This window comes from Argopecten irradians, chromosome 16, assembly GCF_041381155.1.
Source record: "Argopecten irradians isolate NY chromosome 16, Ai_NY, whole genome shotgun sequence".
In the NCBI taxonomy this organism is placed as follows: domain Eukaryota; kingdom Metazoa; phylum Mollusca; class Bivalvia; order Pectinida; family Pectinidae; genus Argopecten; species Argopecten irradians.
Genome location: NC_091149.1, coordinates 26808558 through 26833588, shown reverse-complemented (window position 1 = coordinate 26833588; position 25031 = coordinate 26808558). Strand labels below are relative to the sequence as shown.

General features: G+C 39.3%; 1 protein-coding gene across 2 annotated transcripts in view; it reads right to left on the bottom strand.

Moving 5' to 3' along the window:
- Nucleotides 1-8401: 8401 nt before the first annotated feature.
- The window catches only part of LOC138310607 (interferon-induced very large GTPase 1-like), a 30649-nt gene continuing 14019 nt past the window's right edge, over nucleotides 8402-25031 (bottom strand). For both annotated transcript variants that reach the window (XM_069251882.1, XM_069251883.1), the window contains exons 6-7: nucleotides 24753-24815; nucleotides 8402-14645 (exon numbers count right to left, since the gene is read on the bottom strand). In XM_069251882.1, the coding sequence (XP_069107983.1) occupies nucleotides 9967-14645; nucleotides 24753-24815 (4742 nt within the window). In that variant the 3' untranslated portion in view covers nucleotides 8402-9966. The remainder of the gene's footprint in view (nucleotides 14646-24752; nucleotides 24816-25031) is intronic.

Sequence of the window (25031 nt, the reverse complement as noted above, 5' to 3'; positions counted from 1 at the left end):
TCCTCACTCATACTGCACTGCCAATAGCCACTGGCAAGATCCAGTGTGCCAAACCATTTCGCACCATGTAATGCATCAAGGGCATCATCTATATAGGGTAGGGGATAAGCATCTTTCCTGGTGATATCATTAAGTTTCCGATAATCCACACAGGACCTGATTGACCCATCTTTCTTTGTGACTAACACAACAGGGGCTGCCCATGGACTGTTACTAGGCTCTATTATATTCCCTTTTAACATCTTCTCTAATTCTTCCTCTACTATCTTTTTCTGAGAGAGAGTTACACGTCTGGGGGGTATTTTAATTGGTCTAGCCTGCCCTGTATCTATATTGTGTTCAACAATCCCTGTTTGACTTAACATCTCCCCCGGGGCAGCGAAAATATCCTGATATTCATTTACCAAATTTTCTACCTCACCCTGCTCTTGTTTAGTTAACTTGTCAGATGTTCTATCTACTACATTTTGTAAATGGGGAGGTAAATTGGGAGATTTGTCCGGTATGTTAACACTCTCGTCAAGGACTTTATCTACTGCCTCTACTCTACCCACATAGGTATTTTCTAGGATAGTAACAGGTTGTCCAGTTAAATTTAATATGGAAAGAGGTATTGATTTGCCTTCTTCAGGGGCGACAACTGTTTTAGCTAGCAGTAATTGTTTGTTAGTGATAAATTTAACAGGTTCTACTACCCCAACTCCACCATCCAAATGGCCCTCTACTCGCCCTGGAAAACACATCTCAGAGTTTTGAGGTATAGTCACTTTTTCACATACACGAACTCTAGCACATTGTGGCTTGACATGGGAGGATACGGGTACCTTACGACCACCTAACCGTAATGTCTGAGTACCAAAACTAATCTCACCATTATGTGCTGTGAGGAAATCTATCCCTATTATGCCTGCATGCTCTATTTTTGCAATGATAGTGTTCTGTTTTACAGTGTGACCACCTATTCTAAATTCCATGATGCTAGCACCTAAAACATCAAGGTTATCCCCAGCGGCTGTTGCTAACCGTAATCTACTGTTGTTTAACACAGGTTTATTCTTTAATTCCCTAAAGACCCTATCTGATATAATGGTAACAGAAGATCCGGAATCTAGCAAAAAGCTTATTTGTTTACCTCCTACGCTAGCCTCAACATATAAACTCGGTTGTACCATGTTTAGATATACCACTGGCCCTTTCTCAACCTCAATTTCCTTCCTAAGGACTGGACCTCCGGGCCCGAGCCCAGCCCTGACTAGTTTTCCTGGATGGGGTTAGGTTTATCATCATCTCCCCCCTTCCTATTTGGGCATGTATAGGTGATATGACCCAGCTCCCCACATATGAAGCATACTTTCTTTGACATGTCAATTCTCCCTTGTTTACGGTAAGTAGGGGCCTTCGCCTGACATTGTTCCATCTTTTGTTCTAACTTAGCTATCTGCTCCATCATCCAGGACTTAAAATCATCCCCCTTTGTACTATCTACTAGGGTCTCTACTTCTTTATTGACAGCACAGACCTGGGGTGTGGGGTTTAAGTCCCATTGTGTTGGTTTTTTAGGAAGTCTACCATGTTTATTGCTAAACGCCTCAAATTCGATAGCGTTACTCACTGCTTCCTCTAATGTTTTAGGATGACTGAATTGGACATATCGCTTAACCTCTATACTACCAAGCCCCTCAATAAACTGCTCTATCGAGTTACTTTCTCTACTAGTTGCTGGCTCATCAGGATAGGCCTGTGAAGCTAGGGACCTAAGAGCACTCCCATATTCCTCAAGAGTTTCGTCCCCTTGCCTACACCTGCCTCTGAATACCTGTTTATGGGCATACTCCCTCTCTGGGGGTGAAAATCTTGCCTTGAGACATTTCTTAAGTTCCCCATAATCATTGAGCTGTGTTATGGTAAGTTCCCTCAGTACCTTTAGAGCAGGACCCCTTAAGCATGCACTTAAATTAAAGTCTCTATCATACTCTCCCCAGCCATTGTAGGCCGCTACGGTCTCGAAATGTACCATAAAGTCCTGAAAATCAGTATCCTCTTTTCCATCAAAGGTCATAACCTTTTCTTTTTTCCCACTCAACTGTATCCTTTCTGGACCCTGGGAATACCTTGACTGAGTTTCTGTACTAGGTATAGGTCTATAGGATTGACTTGGATATGGAGGAGGGGAAGGCCCTATCCCTGCAGGGTTACTGGTAGTTTGAGGGAATAGTTCTGATTGGATATTTCCCATTAGTGCACCCCGGTCAACCCTTTGTTCCTCAACAGGTGTATCTCTGACCCCTGGATTATGTTCTACCCTCCTGTTACTTGGAAGCCTAGTGTATTGCTGGCTAGTGTGTGTAGAACCACTATATTGTAGGGGTTGCGTAAACATAGACCTACTAGTCCCTGCCTGACTATCTGTAATAGGGGTCCCTGGGGGAATAACAGGAGTACTAGTACTGGTACTGTTCTCTACTTTCCTATTTGCTTGCCCACTATACTGGGAGGAATTACGGTAACTCTGCCGAAATTCTTCCCTAGGCCCCCTATTGGAAGGTGTGGTTACTCTATGCATGGCCAGAAATTCCTCAATCTTTTCCCTATGAGTAGGAGAAATACCTATCTCATCCTGACCTGGGGCAACAGTAATAGTCCCGATACCAAATTTATTCTGCCCATTAGAAGGAGAGGTGTAATGACTAGCCTGGTTAGGGGCTGGAGTACTAGTTATCCAGTGATTTATCCTGAAAATGTCCGGGGACTCCTGAGAGAAAGATACAGACTTTCCCATGCCCTTTCCTATTACCCTACCAGAGTCTAATGGCTTATACATATTGTAAGTGGACTCTCCTGGTGTTTCAGGTATAACCAAATCGAATTGGGCACGCCCACCGTCACCGTGTAATACAGTCTCTGGTGTGTCATGTACCAAAACTCTAGTTTCTAGCTCCTGTCCTAGCCCGGAGTTTCTTCTAACAGTTTCCTGTCTCTGTACCCTACCAGGAACCATTGACAATTCTACGGGGTAACAATCCTCCCCTAGCTCTTCCTCACGGTCTACAATTTCTATGCTGGGACTATGGGCCGGTACATAATTAGGTGGGGTTGTTGGAACTACTACGTTACATACTCTACTCTGCTCAGAACTCTTTCTTCTAAACTTATCCTTTATACTGTTTAGGACCCTATCCATGTTTACAGTTTATTTAATACCTTGATACAACTTCAAAATAGCCAATATCCTGGTCACAGCACCAATTTGTAACGGGAGGGGTGAACTCACGCGTGCACCCGCTCCGCGCACATGTGTGTACTGATCAACCCAGGTTCGAATTGAGTTATGATGTTAAGTACGGTATTGGCTATTAGAAGAATGAACAAAGGCGTTTAAATACTGATATTGACGTTTATTACATAGACATAAACAAACAAAAGTAAACAATTACCGCAGCGGTTCGACTACACATACATGTTGACATGGCACTCTACACATGACGTACACAAATACTCTTTGAGACCGTCCCCCCCCAACCCTCACTACCGCTACATTCCTATAAACCCCCATGCATATAAAGCTTATCAACGACCACCCACCAGAGTTATACCTAAATAAGAGAGGGAAAGAAATGTGACCGTCGGCTCACGAAGTCAATCGTAATAGCGGCGAACATACCTGCAAACACGGCGTGATAAATAAGTTCCGAGCACACAAATCCGAATAACCGTCCAATCAGAAGACCGAATCGAACGTACCTGACTAAATAATCTCGGACCCAAAGTACTCTCATTGGTAAACGAGGAAAGCGTGCAAAGTGTCGCAAGTCACCAGACAGAACAGGCGGCAAGTGCTAACTTTGGCTATAATTTGCATTACAATAATCTTAAACATCGCGAGACATATGCCTAACAACGAGAGGTAAACAAATAGGAAACGAACTGACAGAAATTTAAGAAACTAAAACCAATCCCGTTACATAACAAATATGCTTCCATAGATGTATTGTTAAAGACTTGATATCTAATCAAAATCAAGATTCTGACTACATGGCTTCTACACTCCGAACTCTTTATATAGTCAATGTGTGATTATTCGTAAAGACTTATACGTATTAGAATGTAACGCTGTATTCCAAGATCAGAACCACGAATGTCAAAACTATCCATTATATAATATTGTTACTATTTTTCTATTGGCAAACAACTAATATTTACACCCACATTTACTTTGAAAAATCAAAACCACAAAAAGAAAGTCTCCATGAACTTTATAAATTTTTTGTACATTAACTGAATATGAATTAGCAGACACTACAAAACCAAACTTATCCATATTTTTAATGTTTCCCTTTTCATTATATATATGCCAACGATAATTGTATCCATATCATAATATACTTGTAAAATAAATGTTGTCTATTATTACATCACTAATTATATAATAATCTAATTATCAAACTTATTATATATAAAGATGTTATTACATTATCGAAATATAAAAAAAATCAAGTTACATAGACTGAAATAATTGTACGTCAAGTATTATGACGTCATATATACAAAACGGTTTCACGGCGAATTTTAAAAGTCATTGGCCAAACTGAATTATTGGATAAGATATCACTGCCCCACAACTCAATTTGTTTAATGGTAAGTGAAATCACAGAAATGTATGCTAGAATTAGTACATGGGTGAGTTATCTGAATTAAATTATAAGCATTATTCCCAATATCTATTGTGGTTATGAAGTCATATACAAAAAACCGAAGGACATTCTTCATAGACGCGTTGTCAGTTTGATTACTGTAAACATACTGCTAATCAACTGCTAATTACTGTATGTTATGATGTGTTAACGCAGTTCGGTGGTTTAATACCGAAAATATTCTTTTACACGATTTAGCACTGTATATGAATTAGCGCTCCAAGGAGAGACCATAAAGCGCTAAATTAAGCAACCGCTAATATAAAAATGAGTATGTTAACAGTATATTTTCAAAAAATATATATAATTACCCATTTAAAAACAATTCATCACGGGAATTATCACCACATAATCAAATATGAAATATTACACTTAACTGTAATAACATCTAAGTCTTGATAATGCATAATACGATACAGATGTGTTCTCAAGGTATAATTATAAGTATGGGTTAACAAGGGTAATTACCATATAATGATTTAGCTTGGAAACGAATACAATTAAACACACTATTTTACAGTGCATATTTTTAATGTGAGTTTTGTGGTAGTCACTTATAGTAAACATTGTCATTTAGGAGCCTCCAAACTATACTGTTTGTGAATGATGAACGCTATTGCACGTATACGTTATACATACATTAAGATCTTTTTACAGTATAACTTGTCAAAATCGAACCCTGTATAAACCGGAAACTTGTCTATACCGATTAATTTGTTTGGTCCCGGCAAATTTCTTAATAAAATATAGTACCCAAAACCTGCATAATCCGGAACCTGTATACTCTGAAAACCGGGACTGTCTAGGAAATGTTACTATACCTTTCTTTGTAAAATTAACTTGGGCATACCGGCAACAATGTTTTCACAACATAGGACTGATCATGAGGCGCCTAAGGGGATTTACCTGTACCGGTATACTAAGGGCTAGATAGTGACAACTTTTCATTAGACGGTTTTGTTACATGTACATTGTATTTGTGAATACTTTTCACGGTCAATTCTAACAATAAAACATACACATAACTTCTGAGAGTTCATTTGAATGTAGCACATTGAGAGAAATGGATCGTACATGTACAACTCAGAAACCAAGAAAACGTAGGATGGAATTCTGTGTTCTACCATGTACATATGTGAGAATAAATGTTTGTGCTGTAATAAAAAAAATCTTCTGATGATTTCCATGTGAACATATTATGATAAGGTTATATCCTCTATAAACCGTACACCTGTAGATCACATCCGGTTTAGACAAGTTATACTGTATATCATTCAAATCCGGACGACTATCTAATGCATCTTCTTTAGTGTACTTTGTCCAGGACTTTGGAATGTCCGCGTGTTCTTTTTTTTATAAAAAGCCTCAAAGCTTGTATTATATCGACACAGTACCCAGACCCAGTATTTTGGTGACGAAATATCTACGGTCGGGACAATACTCCAAGGTCGGGGAACAGTCTGGAAGTTCTCTATAACGAAGATAACGTTTTGAACCGACGATCCTCCAAAACCGAATATAGATCGAATAAATAAATCGTACTTTCTTTTTCGTCATACTCATAAGCATTACTTTTTAATCCAAACTCGACATTACAAGTTTCATTGGCTAGTTTGTCCGTTTCTAAACAAAAAGTACCATTCAACCCCATTGGTCTATGTTGGATACACTGATGACGTCTCATTTTGTCGTGTATTTTGTCTAATATACAAGGTTCGTGACAGAGCGGACACGAACTTTCACATCTCCAAATATCGTCCATAGCTAATTTATACGGAGGTTGTTTTGTATCGGGCCATGTTACGTTAGCGTTATCAACTTCGTTAAATTCTGTTTTCATTTCCTCGTGTTTTTCACCGATCAATTTCATAAAGTTTTCCCGAAGTTTGGAATTTTAATATGTTTCTGTTCTTGGAAACGTTCAAGGGATTGCATACTAATTGAAACGATAGACTGCACACTTCGATGGAATTCAGTCAACCATTCGTTAATCTCCAGTGCCGTGATTTCGTTAACAGAGTTCCTGATACGTGTAAATACGCCTCTCATAATTTCGCATGCTTTTGTAAAATAGAGGCGGAATGGTCTGTTGAAAACTCTATCGTTAACAAAGTGTTGTAACCATTCTAAGGAAAACGTATGTGGATCATTTAAATACACTGCATATGCGATGAATCTGTCTTTTTCAACCAAATCAGTCATAATATTTACAAGTAACATTACTTTTGATGAAATTTTCTTTTTAATATCCTCACACAATTTAAAATGGAGTTCCCTGCGTATATAACTGTCGATAAATGAATGCATACATTCCCATACATCGTAAGCTGTACCAGAAATGACCTCTTCCGGACATATACTTTCAAAAAGACGAATCTCTTCTTGTCGCAGTTTTTTAGACATGCTTTCAAGCCATACTTTTCTCTATATCGAGCATCTAATCTTTCTAAATATGGAAGACAAAATCGCACACAAACACCGCTACCCTAACAGTATATAAATCATTTAAAAGAACACCCTGTTCATTGTCTTCGTTATATTATATTTCTCAACTTTCATTTTTATTTCCTTTATCAGCGTCCTCATACCAGTGTCATTAAATTCTGAATGATCTTGTTTCTGAAAAGCATCAAGAGTTAGATCAATAAATCCGAATGAATGTGCGATAAATGTTTTTACGGCATTCACCAGAGCTTCATCTGATTTTTCTGCAAAGCCCAATTTTACACTAAATTTCCCTAGCTTATTCCCAAAGCTCCTGATCTTAGATTGACATGTATATGTAGCAAAACCTTCAACAGGAAACTTTCCGGACGCATCTGATAAACCTATGCAACGACCAAAATCATGCTTATAAGTCGATCTTTGTTTTTGTATAATGTCAACTTTTTCTGAAAACTCGTTGAAAAGAATTTTTGCAAATGAAGATCTATCTTTGGTGGAGTCTCGTTATCGGGAACACTTACGATGTGTTTTTCCAAAAGACTGTTGAAAGATTCCTGAACCTCGGGCATATTTGTATTTTTTGACGATATCAATTTTACTGCCAATGCCTTAGATTCTTTCACGAGTATACTTCCTTAATCTCTTCGATTTGCCTGTCTATTGATACGCTTGATTCATATCTATTATATATTATCTGCAGCTCTTCTAGCATCATGGACTTTGCACTTTGAACAGAACTTTCTGTCATTTGAGGTTTCCATTTCTTAGTTATATTCTGATATTCTCCACAATCAAGTAATCCAATATTAAAGGTTCTAATAATCTTGCTTCATCTTCGAGCTTCAACGTACATTGATTTTTCACATCTTGATATTTATTTTGCACTTCACGAATCAACGAAATCGTTTCTGAAATGAATCCGGATTTATTCACCAAAGAGTCAGCATATACCTGTAGTTGACGTGTTACGTCATCGAATTTCGCTTCCATCATTGTGTAAGCTTTCATTTCGAAAGAACTTCTAAAACTAAGTACAAAATCATATTCCAAAATACCATTCAAAAGGTCATTTAAATGAACATTTACATAAAAAATGGTTTGAAATTGCCCATTAGTATTTGATGCTAAATTTTCTATCGGAAAACCACAAATAGTTACACCCACGAATTGGTTTGAAAGGTCCAAAACACCAACGAAAGTTATGAAATACCGTAATTGAATATTAACCTTCAGACATTACAGAATCAAACTTGGTATTTCATATTTTTATTTCCTTCTCATTATCTGAATGTCGAAGGTAAGTATATGCAAATCAGATTACACATTTGTCAAAGAGATTATGTCTATCAACAATCATATAATAATATAATTATCACACTGTATATATATTTATGCACACTCCATATACAGAAAACAAAGAGTTAAATTAATTGAAAATGGCCACAGTAAAGTGACAAATTTATAATGAAAATTAATTAACTCATATCAAAGTAATATAACAAATATTATGAAAACAAGTTGACACATAATTCAGTTATATAAAATTATGTAAAAGCAATATGAAACATAACATAATCCAGATTATCTCAAAATTGATATTAAGGTGGGGGTTCGATAGAACACGGCCACATAGTTTAAAATATCTCAAAGAGGATTTTTTTTATTAATTTATTGATTAATTACAATAAAATGTTGAAAAAATGTATACCAAAATGGCGCTCGTGAAAATTTTTCTTGGGTGAAGGGCTGATGACTTAGCCAATCATATTCTTTTACAATACAAAAGGGGACGCCATACGGTAACCCATATAAGAGGCAGCAAAACAAAGGGGAACAACTCCAACTAATAATGTACACAATTATTTATATATGTGTCAGTACATAAAATTAGCTATACGTATAGCTTGCATATATTATAAAATTATCGAAACATAAAAATCAGGTATAAAACAATACACTTATCACACTGACTATATATATATTATTACATTAAATACAAAATATTCAGGTATAGAACAATATACATGTCAGTTTGATTACTGTAAACATACTATGTAGCGCAGCAAAATGTGACCCCACATGCTGAAACAGTATATACATTTTATGATTTATATAGATATAAATAAATATAAAATAGCCCAATTCGGTGGGTCATTACTTGAAATACCCTTTTACACAATTTATCACTGCACACGAATTAGCGCTTTAAAGACAGTGTCAAAATAGAACCGGTGCTAAAATAAGTATGTTTACAGTATATAAAAGTGGTAGTTTCTGCTCCTGCTTAGCGCTCAGCAAACAGGGAGTGGGACGACTGGTTCGTCCGTTGTCAGTATAATGTGACCTAGTGGAGTGTGTTGTGAGGTGTCTTCAGCGGCATGCTTCAGTGATATAGCACTATAAAAAGGGCAACAGTTCCACTATACAAGAAGACATAACATTAATATACCGCAGTTTCCCAAAACACGCACCTGGCACTTCACACATGCTACACACTGTATACATAGGAGGCCATCCTTACATGACCCAGGATCTTAATAGGACGTTAAAATAATCAAACAAACAAACATCTGTATCTTGATAATATATAACACGATACAGATGTGTAAAAAAGATAAAATTATCTATAAAGTATGGTCTATATTAAACAAGGGTAATTGCCATAGAATGATATAGCTTAGAAACTTATACACTACTTTACTGTGTATATTTTTTAATGTGGGTTTTGTAATAGTCACTTAAGGTAAGTATTGTCATTAAGGAGCCTCCAAACTATACTGTTTGTGAATCATGATCGCTATTGCCCGTATACGTAATACATGCATTAAGATCATTTTAGATCATTCAAATCCGGAAGACTAGCTAATGCATCTTCTTTAGTGTTATTTGTCCAGGACTCAGGAATGTCCGCGGTTTTTTTACTATAGTGAGCTGCAAGGCTTTCATTATAACGACACAGTACCCAGACCCAGTATTTTGATGACGAAATATCTTTGTTCGGAACAATATCCCAGGTCCGGGTACGGTCTTGAATTTCTTTATAACGACGATAATGTGTTGAGCCTACTAACCTCCAAAACCGAATATAGATACTTAATCGTACTTCTCTAAACCACGCGTCTTCGTCATACTCATAAGCATTACTTTTTAATCCAAATTCGACATTACAAGTTTCATGGGCTAATTTGTCCGTTTTTAAATTAAAAGTACCATTCAAACCCATTGGTCTATGTTGGATACACTTATGACGAATAATGTTTTCGTGATTTTTGCCTAATGTACAAGGTTCGTGACAGAACGGACACGAACTTTCACATCCCCAAAGATCGTCCATTGCTAATTTATACGGAGGTTGTTTTGTGTCGGGCCATGTTACATTAACATCATCAACATCGTCAAATTCTGTTTTCATTTCCTCGTATTTTTCATCGATTAATTTCATAAAACTTTCAACGAAATTTGGAATTTTGAGCTGTTCCTGGTTTTGAAAACGTTCAAGTGATTGCATACTAATCGGAACGATAGACTGCACGCTTCGATGGAATTCAGTCAACCATTCGTTAATCTCTAGTGCATTAATTTCGTTAACAGAATTCCTGATATGTGTAAATACGCCTTCCATAATTTCGCATGCTTTTGTAAAATAGAGGCGGGATGGTCTGTTGAAAAATCTATCGTTAGCAAAGTGTTGTAACCATTCTAAGGCAAACTTATGGGGATCATTTAAATACACTGAATATTCGATGAATGTGTCCTTTTGAACCAAAGCAGTCAAAATTTTAACAAGTAATATTCCTTTTGATGAAATCTCCTCTTTAATATCACTACACAATTTAGAATGGAGTTCCCTTCGGATATCATTTTCGATTACTGGATGCAAACATTCCCATACACCGTGAGCTGTACCGAAAGCGACCTCTTCCTGACACATACTCTTAAAGTGACGAAGCTCGTCTTGTCTAAGTTTGTTTAGACGTGCTTCGAAGCCATACTTTTCTCTATATCGAGTATGTAATCCTTCTAAATATGGACAGGCAAAATCGCACACAAACACCGCTACCCTTATAGTATAGATGTCATTTAAATGAACACCCTTTTCATTTTCTTCGTTATATTTCTCCACTTTCACTTTTATTTCCTTTATCAGTGTACTCATAGCAGTGTCTTTAAATTCTGAATGATCCTGTTGCTTAAAAGCTTCAAACGCGCGATCAACAATTCCGAATAAATCTTTTGTAAATGTTTTTACGACATTCTCGAGGTCTGCATCTGATTTCCCTCCAGAGCTTAAATTTAATCTTTCTCTTATTTTGCCTAACACATTTCCAAAGCTACTGGTCGCAGCTTGATAGTTAGATGTAGTAAGATCTGTTTCAACAGGAAACATTTCTATGACATCAATTATACGTGTGCAATTACCAAAATCATGTTTGAAAGTTGACCTTTGTTTTTGTATAACATCATCTTTATTTGGAAACTCATTTGAAAGAATGTTTTGTAAACAAACATATATGTTTGGTGGAGTCTCTTTATAAGGGGCGCTTCTTATGTGTTTTTCCCAAAGATTATTGAAATGTTCCTCAACCTCGCGGTCTGACATATCTGTATTATGTTTTGATGATATTAATTTTCCTGCCAATTCTTTAGATTCATTAACGAGTACTTCCTTAATCTCTGCGATTTGCCTAGTTATTGATACGTTGGATTCATGTCTATTATATATCATCTTCAGCTCTTCCAGCATCCTGGACTTTACACTTTCAACAGAACTTGTCCATTGCCTTGTTATTTGAGGTTTCCATTTGTTGGTTATATTCTGATAGTCCCCCTTTTCAAAATAGTCAAATATTGAAGGTTCTAATTTCTTTGCTTCATCTTTGAGCTTCAACTTGCATTGTTGTTTCACATCTTGATACTTATTCTGCACTTCACGATTCAACGAATACGTTTCTGAATTAACTCCGGATTTATTTATCAAAGTGTCAGCATATACCTGTAGTTTACGTGTTACGTCTGTGAGTTTCGTTTCCATCATGGTGTAAGCTTTTATTTCTAAAGTATTCCTAAAACTAAGTACAAAATCATTCTCCAAAATACCATTCCAGAGGTCGTTTAAATGAACATTGACATTAGAAACAGTTTGAAATTGTCCATTAGTATTTGATGCTAAGCTGAGAATAAACCTTTTGATGATCTGAACTTGTCTGCTGTATTCAAGATTTATTGGAGCCATAGGCGGTTTTCCATCCCACAAATCTAAACAATAAAATACATGCGTCTCGGGTATGAATCCAATAACTTCACGAAAATGTTTTATTTCTGATACGTTTTCCTGTAATGCTGCCTCCTCTGTCATTCGGTCTAGTTTAATTTCTAGCTGTTGTTTTTGTTCAAGCAGATCTGCTTTTGCATTCCCAGCAGACACATTTTGATGGGTGAATATACAAGACTGGCTCAGACAAAGATTTCCATTAGCTTGCTTTAATCGGATAAAAGTATGAATGCATATTTGTATTATATTCTGAACTTCACACGTGTTTTCACCTTTGATGTTAATGATGGCGATATCTGCCATCCCTATGGCTAATGTTGCCAGCTCGTTGTCACGCTGATACATGGTATTAGTTTCTAAGTCTTCCGCACGAAGTCCTTCAGTATCGAGTACAAGAACGTAATCAAACGGTAAGTGATCACTGATGACAGGTAAGAGGTGCATAAATACACCACGTGTACATCTGCCAACACCTACCGGAAATGAAACTCCAAACAATGCGTTCAACAAAGTGGATTTCCCGGAACTCTGAAGACCAATTATTGATAATGTTAGAATCTTTCTGTTGTGTGTTAAGCATTTTAATTCATCAAAGACCATATTGACCCACTTGAGTGGAATGTCGTTTACATCTCCGTTCATCAACTCAAATGCCAAGCCTTCAAGTAAAAGCTCCGCTACAACTTTTGGGATTTGAAATCTTTCGTCCGAAGACATTGAATCAAATTCGAACCGTAAACTGACTTCACGAAATAAATGTTCAACTCCAAATTCCTGTATTTTGTTGTCAAGGTCAAATTTTAAAAAATCAAGAAAATAAATAAGTTCTTCTCCTTTGTTGTCTAATAATTGTTTGATAAAGCATTTCATTAGTCCCGATGGATTTTGTGCATCTTTTTTATACGTAGACTTTAAATCATTCATTTTCTGAATATGCTGATCTTTATCTAAAAGACTTCTGTCGGTTGCCTTTTTAAGTTTACGTTTCTCCTGTGCATATTTGTCCCAAACTTGTCTCTTTGATACACAATTTCGCATACTTTCCTCACCTGGATCATAACCTAATGACTTAATGACAGTCTCTGCGCTCTTTCTCGCCCTTGAAAGTGCTGATAACGAAAATTCATCCACAAATATATTCCCTTCAGGCTTGCAAATTTCCGATAGTGTTATCATGCTGCTCTTACGTTGTAAACAATCATTTACGTTTTCTGTGATCAATGTTTTGAATTCTTCTGTTCCTAGGGTCTTCTTTTTTTTTCTGCTAATAAAACGGAAAGTCTCCTTGTCGCTGACAACAGTCGGAAGTTTTTTTTTGTTAATTTTATCAGATAGCAAGAAGATAATTTGATGTCCAGTTAAACTAAATATTTTTAGGACTTTATCTGTCAACAACTTTACATCAACGGCAACCAAAATAACATTAGATATTGACTTCAAGTAATTAAGCTGTTGTTGATGTTTTTGAATATCTCCTCTAAGATTTAAGAACATTGTAACCTCTTTTAGCTCTTCTGTATCAGGTGTAGTGTAGGGGATATACCACGCGGCTTCGATCAGACCTTCACTCAATGTCTTCCGTGTACCCCCTAAGTTGCAGTCCATGTTAAAAAAGGTTTTATTTGAACTCCCATGAAGTAATAAGTTAGCAATAAATGACTTGGAAAATTCAGGGCGACCTAATCGTACAAAGGATATAACATTTTGTTTACACTTAATGATGCTTTCTTTCTGTGCAGTTTGGACAATCAAATCCCTAAAAGGCCAGAGTGATACCATCAACATGTCATTGTCATAGGACGGGTGTCTGTATACAAATGGTACTGCCAGTCGACAGAGAAACATTTTTGTACAGACATGGCGTTGTACCACAGGGTGTAAACATAGATATATCGACATAAAAACATCAAGTGGATGGTATTTTACATTTGCATTATCATCACCACTAATATCATCATCTTCATCATCATCATCATCATCATCATCATCATCATCATCATCATCTTCATCATCATCACCATTTTCATTGCCTTTAAAATTATCTTTATAAAACATATGTAAAACTTCATCTCTAGCCGACCTGTCAAGCATTGTTATTTTACGGAGGATTACCCAAGGAATGTCTTTAAGTGTCTTCGGTTTGATGTCTTCATTGCCCCGGATACACATCACCTCAGTCTTCTTGAGTTTGTTAGGGAAGTATTTATCAAGTCCGAGATCAATCATCAATTTAAAATCTAAAATAAAAAAACAAATGAAATCAAATAAAAACACATATCAACGTCCATAAGTATATATTGTTGTGGAAATCGGAATAATCGAAAAAAACATTTAGGTATGTAAGGCAATAACGTAAAATTGACATAATTTAAAGTGTAACTTATATAACTCAAATTTCAAGAATATGTCAATTAGGGCAGAAATAATCCCTTTTCTTTGGTTGAAAAATAAACCTTAAATCATAAGATGACCGTTTTCAACTATAGACAAAGGACGAACAGTGGATATTTTACCACCAACCAACTTTATTGAAACGATATGTGATATGTAGCAACATCAATGCCAGCCCTTGAAATATGTTTAGAAAATTCAAAAGATCCAAGGGGTCTTTGCTAAAGTTGTCCAGTAGATGTGTATGACACGGTTCCCTTTTTTATTCAAAATGGTATCAAAATCATGTTTTATGTCGTCAAACTATATTATTTTTTCAAAACAAGCGTAGGCAAAATATAACAAATAAAATGTCGACTACATTTTAAGACAGTAAATTGAAATTTCGAGTGATATTTTCGGCCATGTTAATTATTATCAAATTTGATTTATCCACTTCAAGTTTGAGTGCACCAAAATATTTTCTAAAACTTTTGTTTATTATCAGGTGTTGTCAAAAATTGTTGCGAATAATGACACAATGACATGATAGGTAGCTCAGAATAGCATTACAACGTCAATTGAACTTTCATTTAAACCTATTCACTGCAAATTATAGTTTTTCTATCAAGAAAATCGATGTTTACATAATATTGTGATGATTTTCGGTTTTTACGTCCCTTACGTCCCTTGCGACGGAGTTTTCTATTTTCTATTAGAGTTATTCCGCTTTGCACTACGTTAGGTAAACGTATGGTACATATGTTATTTTGTTACTCTACTAATTATATTTGATTGTAATAGGACATTTAATTAGTGATAATTGCCGATCACACCTAATGATAATTTCATGATTCTACAGAATTATTTGATTTAATAGTTTGACGGGAGATAGATAAAAGGGCAGTCATTATTTTATATCTTTTAATTGTAATATGCAAATCAGCGTCACGAATGTTTAATACTCCAGGCCCGAAATAAATATAAGTGAGATAGATTTCATTGGGTTGGATTTTTTGCTGAGGACGCCTGAGATCGAAAACTATTCAACGACAACAGGTAAGCCACTGTACAAAGTGCTGTGCCAATAGCTCCTGAACAAGGGGTTGCCTGAAAAGGCTACACTGGTTAACGGTACGTTGTGTATTGTCGCTGGAAGCTCCTGAATAAGGGGTTGCCTGCAAAGGCAGTCTGGTGGCGTGCACGTTGTGTGGTGGTGTCGGTGTCAGTGTGTGAAAGGTCCTGGGTACGCCAGTAGCTCCTGCATAAGGGGTTGCCTGAAAAGGTTACACTGGTACGCTCAGACCAGCAGCATACTGGTACTGGTGGTCTTGATAAGTGTGTGTGTCAGAGGTATTGCAGATAGGTTTGCCTCGGAGCAGGACACTGTCCGTCAGCCGCGTACTGGCAAGCGTGTCAGGGGTTGTTCACTACAATATCAAGGTAATAGGTTTACCAGTCCGGCTCGTGCTGGCAGTTGTGCCAGGGGTAGTCACAGCCGTGACAGGTTATAAGTTAACCTCGGAGCGGGACACTGTACGTCCGGCTTGTACTGGCAGGGTTTGTCACGGAGTAGGGACTGTGGTAGTGGTCCTTAGAGACACGTGGTTGTAGTGAGTTAAGGTTGCTGGCGAGTTGTAAAGCCAGTTTTAGTGGGCACGACACTTATGCAGTGTCGTGCATATCCCAGGACGCGGTACACGTCGTAGGTACGACGGGTGGCTAAATAGGACAGAGGCACTGTCCAAGCCTGTATTTTGTATATAGTTATTTTTGATATTGTTGTAAATATTGATCAACTGTCCGACCAGGTAGTCGGGGATCCCAATCGCTTCTGGAGCAGGTAGCTCTGTCTAAATTAAGAGGTTGCACGTTACATTTTATTGGTGGCAGCGGTGGGATCACAGTTGAATAGATTGTATTTATCATGGACGATATAAACATCACAATAGATGAGCTAGAAGCTCGTATGGCAGCATACGGAATCGGACAGAGGCTAGACGACGGTAATCTGGCCAGGCATTCTACACCAAGGAGTACCAGCTCCGGGCAGTATGATTTAGACAGGACGGTGGCTGATTCCGGAATGGTGACTGCAAGGCGTTCTGAGCTCGAGACTGGTGAAGACCGCCAGCGGGGTACAGATGATCGTAGCAAGTCTGTACATTTTGGTAGCTCAACATTAGGTGCTGGTGCAGGTTCCATTGGAGGGGACGGTATTAACCATGGACTCCAAAGGCAGAGTTTGCTGCCAGATCTCCAGAGGTGTGAAAGTCATGACCGAAGGGAGCCAGTGGCACACTATCCGGATGATGGGATTGATGATGGGGTCACATACAGACCGCGGCTGAGGAACGACGGTGACCGAGGTGGTATGAGAAAACCGACATTTAACATTAAGCCAGCAACGTATGATGGCAGTGGCTCGTGGCTGGACTACAAGGCTCATTTTGAATCTTGCGCTGCGCTAGCCAATTGGACGGAGACAGAAATGGGTTTGTACCTTGCTGTCTCGTTGCGCGGTCAGGCACAGGGTGTGCTCGGCAACCTCCCTGGTGGACCTCTTAAAAAATATAGGGACTTAGTACATGTGCTGAGCGAAAGGTTTGCACCGCCAAACCAGACCGAGCTGTACCGAGCCCAGTTGCGGGAGAAACGACAAAAGGCAACAGAGTCTTTGCCGGAGCTCGGACAAAGTATAAGACGCCTGGCAAACCAGGCATACCCGACTGCTCCCGCCGATGTTATAGAGGTCTTAGCAAAGGAACAATTTATAGATGCGTTGGTAGATTCTGACATGAGGTTACGAATAAAACAAGCTCGACCTGTCAGCCTGAATGAAGCCATCAGACACGCTGTTGAATTAGAGGCCTTCGTTAAAGCAGATCAAAAGCACAAAGAATCACAAGGATTCATAAGACCAATACCACAGGCAGAGGCTAATGATCAGCCAAACGACAGGGAAGGTAAGGCTTTGACGGAAGTCATGGCAGAGATACAGAAATCTCTGGCAGGTTTGAAAACTAAAGTGGAAGGACTAGAGACCGGTCGAAACAAAGGGCAAAAGAGTGGAACACACGGAGGTGGTGCTCGCGGTAAATGTAAAGGGCATTACAAAAGAGACTGCAGAAAGCTAAAGAATAAAAACTCCGATGGAAAGAAAGGAAAGCCAAATCAAGAACAACCAAAGGAAAAGATAGGTGTACATAAACAAGTTGGGGAACCAGGGATTTATGTAGAGGTAGTAATAGACGGTGTCATTGGCAAGTTCTTGGTAGACACAGGAGCAACCATTTCCCTAATATCTGATGAAATGTTTTCGGAGTTGTGCAACAAAACGGACCGTAATAAGTATACGACCGTGGAAGCGCGTGAAATTTTGTCCGCAAGCGGCGAACCCCTGGTAGTTAGGGTACAGACTGATTTTATAATAGCAATAAATAAATTCACGTACAAAACAAATATGGTTGTTGCTAAATTATCCGTTGACGGGGTTTTGGGGTTAGACTTCATGAAACAGGAGGCGTGTGTAGTTGACATGGTACGGAAAACTTTGTCGATAGGCCAGCACAGTGTAGATTTATTGACCGAAGGCCGGTTTGGCTGTTACAGAGTAACAGTTGCAGATACACTGAATATCCCTCCAGAGTCAGAGGTCGTGACCAATGGACAGGTGCTTATACCTACCGGCTCCGTAATACCTAGAGGGCTTGGCATCATAGAACCGACACAAAGTTTTCTTGATACTGATAGAGCCTTGATAGGAAAGACCTTAGTATGCAATAACGAAACGGTACCCATGAGGATAATGAATGTCTCACCCGAAGTGAAGGTGGTACACGCAGGAACCGTTGTAGCTTGCCTCACGCCAGTTGATAAAGTACTGTCAAATGAGCCGGACAACGGTCCAGACGAACACAGCAATTTGACTCCTGCACTGCAGGACTTATTGACCCGAACGAAAAAGGGTTTGACAAAGAACCAAGTTAAGCAAATCCGATCATTACTTACCAGACACGCCAGTGCATTTTCAAAAGATGATACGGATATTGGAAAGACCAGTGTTGTAAAACACTCGATCAATGTCGGAGGGCACCCACCAATAAAGCAGCCTCTTCGTAGGCTCCCGATGCACACAAATCAGACAGTGGAGAATCACATTGATGACATGCTAGACAAAGGGATTATCGAACCTTCAGCCAGTCCCTGGTCATCAGGCGTAGTCCTTGTTAAAAAGAAGGACGGTAGCACACGGTTTTGTGTAGACTACCGCCGTCTCAATGACGCTACAATCAAAGACGCATATCCACTGCCCAGGATTGATGAATCCTTGGATCAACTGTCTGGAGCCTGCTGGTTCTCCACACTCGACCTCTGCTCAGGATACTGGCAGGTGGAGCTAGAAGAAAGTGACAAGTGAAAGACTGCATTCTCAACCAAGCGTGGGTTATATCAATTCAAGGTGATGCCGTTCGGGCTGTGTAATGCCCCGGCCACCTTCGAGAGGCTCATGGAGATAGTATTACGGGGACTACAATGGGACATTTCCCTCATCTACCTTGATGATGTGATTGTCACCGGTAAGACTTTTGAGGAAATGTTGGACAATGTGGAGAAGATCATCCAACGCCTCGCAGCCGCAGGCTTAAAGCTCAAAGCCAGAAAATGTACACTATGTGCAAAAGAGGTAGAATTCCTAGGCCATATCATAACGCCAGAAGGAGTTTCCACAGACCCGAAGAAAATAGACGTCGTTAGGGATTGGCCAGAACCAACTTCCTTCGGTCATCTTGGATCGAGCGACTGACTGTTGAAACAGACCAGTACCACACACCAATGCTGTCACTTCGACGACCTTTAGAAATTAAATTGACCAATGGAAACAGCAACAAAACCTCCTTATATCGCAGTCTGCAAGGCACGTACAGCGATGGACAGGTGAATTGACAGAAGATCCAATATTTCCTCATAAGGAAATGGTAGACACTCGTGACGCCAGAAGCACGAAGTCCATATGGAGGGCTAATAAAGGCTTATGTCGAACGTAACTGCTGGAGTGCGGGACGTTTGTTAACCGTCGATGCAAGACCTTAAGAGCGAACAGCAAGATAAGGATAAGCAAAGATTTTACTGGCCTGGACTACAGCGGGATGTAAGGCAATACATAGCGGGATGTGAAGTATGCTCAAAGAAGAAAGGTCCGGTCAGAACTCCCATGGCACCTATGCAAATAGTTGGTGCAGGCACGCCGATGGAGCGAATTGCGACAGATATTCTCGGTGAATTACCAGGAATTAACGGGAATAAGTATGTACTGGTGGTTTCTGACTACTTTACCAAGTGGACAGAAGCATTTCCAATGCCTGACATGAATGCAAGAACTGTAGCCGATATAATTGTCCGAGAGGTAGTTACCCGGTTTGGGGTTCCTACTGCGATTCACTCTGACCAGGGCAGGCAGTTTGAAAGCCAGCTCTTTTCACAAATGTGTGAAGTATTACACATCAAAAAGACTCGGACCACACCTTATCATCCAGAAGGGGATGGTATGGTGGAGCGTTTCAATCGCACCTTAATTGCGATGTTGAGTTCTTATGTGAACGCCCATCACAACGATTGGGATGAACACTTGCCCTATGTCACCATGGCATACCGATCGGTAGTAGACGAAACTACCGGTAGCAGTCCTAATGCGCTCATGCTTGGTCGTGAGGTATCAACTCCTCTAGACATTATGTACGAGATGCCGAGCTGCGCAAAGAGCATTCCAGCAAATCGCTGGGCATGGGAGTTAAAAGAGAAACTGGAGGCAGCCCATATCCATGTCCGACAGTATATCAACGACGCTATGCAGCGACAAAAAGTTTGGCATGACCAAAAGCTTAGCTGGCAGACATTTTCTGTTGGAGATGAAGTGTACGTGTATTTCCCCAGGTATCTACCAGGTCATTCCCCCCAAGTTTACCAGTTACTGGCGGGGGCCTTACGAAGTGGTTGGCAAATGTTCTGACGTCACCTATAAGGTACTTTGTGGTATCCGAGGGACAGCGCAAGTAATACATGTCGACCGAATGCGGCGAAGACAAAAGCAACACTTGTCAGGTGAAATCACCGCTAACCAAGTAGATGATCAGCCACTGAATCGTACACCAGAGGAGAAAGAGGGCGATGGTGCAGTTGAAATGGGTTTCGTAGATGATAGTCCACAGGAAGTGGAAGGTAGTGATAGTGAGTGTGAAAGTGTTGCACCTCCACAACGTGCACGGCGACCACCTCGCTGGCTAGCCGAGTACGAAACCGATTTCTAGTTATCCTCGCTAACATACGTATGAATGTTGAAATACAACAGACGCGAAATTGAACTCGGTAAACGCGCATGTGAATTTTTAGATATGTACAAAGTAGATATTGAAGTAAATGACGTTTTGTTTGTTTCAGACATGGTTAAGACAAAGACTACTCCGAGGAAGGAGCAGAGATGTCCTATGTGCACGTATACTTGTACAGATATTGACTTTATGAAAACACATATTGTGCAATGCGGAATGCGCGAGATGGAGAAGAAATCCTTCATTTGTGATATTTGCCAATTTGCCACTCTCTCCACCAGCAATCTTCTCAGGCATGCTAAACGTAGGCATTCAACAGAACAAGCAGGGCCTTCAGCTGATAAGGATGATCAACAGTCCGATATAGATGACGAGGAGTAATGGAGGGACAACGACCCGGGGGATCTTTCCAGCATCATCGGGAGCGTATCAGACTCCGATGTTGAGTGTAATGAAGAGCCGTCGGTACCTAAGTTACAAAATGCGCCGGCCAATCCAGATCCCACGGTTCGTAAGCGCACTCGCCCAGATCATGTGTTTGCACCAAAGAGAGACGCCGAGAAATTTGGTCCTAAAGACCCAAGGAACTGCATTCCACAAAAAGTACCAAGGATTGACAGGCCTCCGGCAAATGTACATCAGGCACGGAAACCCACAGTAACTACCTCCCGCAGCGTACATGTTCAGACAAGTTCGGTGGTACAACGGCAGGTTGTGTGGAAAACAACTAAGTACACCGAGGGTGAAAGGGACATTGAAATTGTGGAAATGACCGAGACAGAATCCTTCTGTGGCGAGTGCGGTGCCAAAAACTGAGTTCAAATTTGATGTTTTTCTTTTGTTTTATTATTGAACTTTGTTAATTGTGTTCAAGGTAATTGACATAACATCTACACTCAAACGGGACGTTTGAGCTTAAGGAGAGGGTGATGTGATGATTTTAGGTTAGAGTTACGTCCCTTGTGACGGAGTTTTCTATTTTCTATTAGAGTTATTCCGCTTTGCACTACGTTAGGCAAACGTATGGTACATATGTTATTTTGTTACTCTACTAATTATATTTGATTGTAATAGGACATTTAATTAGTGATAATTGCCGATCACACCTAATGATAATTTCATGATTCTACAGAATTATTTGATTTAATAGTTTGACGGGAGATAGATAAAAGGGCAGTCATTATTTTATATCTTTTAATTGTAATATGCAAATCAGCGTCACGAATGTTTAATACTCCAGGCCCGAAATAAATATAAGTGAGATAGATTACATTGGGTTGGATTTTTTGCTGAGGACGCCTGAGATCGAAAACTATTCAACGACAACAGGTAAGCCACTGTACAAAGTGCTGTGCCAGTAGCTCCTGAACAAGGGGTTGCCTGAAAAGGCTACACTGGTTAACGGTACGTTGTGTATTCTCGCTGGAAGCTCCTGAATAAGGGGTTGCCTGCAAAGACAGTCTGGTGGCGTGCACGTTGTGTGGTGGTGTCGGTGTCAGTGTGTGAAAGGTCCTGGGTACGCCAGTAGCTCCTGCATAAGGGGTTGCCTGAAAAGGCTACACTGGTACGCTCACACCAGCAGCATACTGGTACTGGTAGTCGTGATAAGTGTGTGTGTCAGAGGTATTGCAGATATGTTTGCCTCGGAGCAGGACACTGTCCGTCAGCCGCGTACTGGCAAGCGTGCCAGGGGTTGTTCACTACAGTAACAAGGTAATAGGTTTACCTTGGAGCCGGACACTGTCCGGCTCGTGCTGGCAGTTGTGCCAGGGGTAGTCACAGCCGTGACAGGTTATAAGTTAACCTCGGAGCGGGACACTGTACGTTCGGCTTGTACTGGCAGTTTTGCCAGGGTTTGTCACGGAGTAGGGACTGTGGTAGTGGTCCTTAGAGACACGTGGTTGTAGTGAGTTAAGGTTGCTGGCGAGTTGTAAAGCCAGTGTTAGTGGGCACGACACTTATGCAGTGTCGTGCATATCGTAGGACGCGGTACACGTCGTAGGTACGACGGGTGGCTAAATATGACAGAGGCACTGTCCAAGCCTGTATTTTGTATATAGTTATTTTTGATATTGTTGTAAATATTGATCAACTATCCGACCAGGTAGTCGGGGATCCCAATCGCTTCTGGAGCAGGTAGCTCTGTCTAAATTAAGAGGTTGCACGTTACAATATATATCATTGGCTTTTTAGGTAAAATCTGTGTTTTCGTGTTCATATCACATACATATATATATACATAGCTTATTTTATGCAGTAATACAGCTATATTAAATATTTAAATATTTTTTATATATTTTCCTCGTTCTCCTTTTTTGGGCCTCAATATCCTGTGGAGGGCCCCTTCAGTAGCCAGATTAGCTGCTCGCTGAAGGGCTGGTTATTTTTAGCCAGATGCAAGAAAAAAGTTTCAGCGGCGCCATTTTGTCCCCTAGTCCGCTAAAACTGACCAAAATCGCAGGCTCAAAATTCTGACTGATCGCCTGTTTATGGTCAGCTACCTACTGCTCTTGAAAAGCCGGGCATTGTAGTACAAATCTGGCGACAGCGATTATGAGAATTCTGCATGTTGGTTTGGGGTCAAATATGCCTTTAAAGTTAAAGGAAAACGTTTGGCACTCACTTTAATACATGTCACATCCCAATTCATCTCATTAACGATGCTATGTCCCTAGTTATGTTCGAGACGTCCAAGAATCAGTGTTTCGGTAGCAATCTATGAAGACCAAAAGTTAATTTTAACAGCCAATTAGAATCGTCGAATTTCACCGGAAATCGATCCCAGTTGTCTGATTGGGTGTTAAAATTAACTTTCAGTCTTCAAAGATGGCTACCCAAACATTGATTCTAGGACGTCTCGACCATAACTAGGGACATAGCATCATTTATGTGATGTGTTGGGATGTGACATGTATTAAAGTGAGTGCCCCCAATTAAACCTACAGAAGTCCCATAATCGCTGTCGCCAGATTTGTACTACAATCCCTGGCTTTTCAAGAGCAGTAGGTAGCTGACCATAAACAGGCGATCAGTCAGAATTTTGAGCCTGCGATTATGGTCAGTTTTAGCGGACTATTCGTCCCCCAGCAACTTTTCATTTAACCTTGGCATATTATAGATATTTTTAAACCCACCCTCAATTAATTTGTTATCATTTTGTTTATTACATAATTACATTAGTTGCTCTTGGTGTATTTACGAGTGTGTAATTCTGTAGAATTTCGTTTTAATCCTGTAGCGTAATTATGTGGAATCCCACCAAGGATGTAAACAGTGATGATATATTTTGCAAAAGTTTTCATTCCAAATGTTAAATTTTGAAGAATATAATAATATGATGGTTCTTAATATTAAATTGTCATCTTTTTAAGATGGCCATTTCAATTCATATTGTCTTTGAGTTTTATGTGGAGCAAGCATAAATATAAATAATATTATATTATATAGGTTTTTGAAAGTTGCACCATTGCATTTGGCATGTGTAAAAACCCTCTTTATACAAAATTCACCGAAATCGAACAATATCCCATTTTGACCATTCAGAGGCTGCGGTATGGCGACCATCATAACTTGATATAATGTGACCCGCATAGTGAGCAAATCAATGTTTTTTTGTAAAAAGGAGAAAGAAAACTAAGGTCTTACTTTTGCTTTTCTTCCGTTCTTCGCTTTCTTCATATTTAGGGTCCACTTCTTTTATAACTTGAGCTAAAATAGATTTTGTTTAACATTCATGAAAGTGGTAAAGCCATGCAATTTATTAGATATTTAAGATCATTTGCTAAGGCAAGATACTTTATATTTCAGAAGCACATGACTTGCATCATATGTTAGAATTGTAGGATGGCAAAGTATATTGCATACTCCAAATAGCTTTAAATGATTTATATTAACGCTTATTCTTTTAAAACTAGAAAAAAGGTA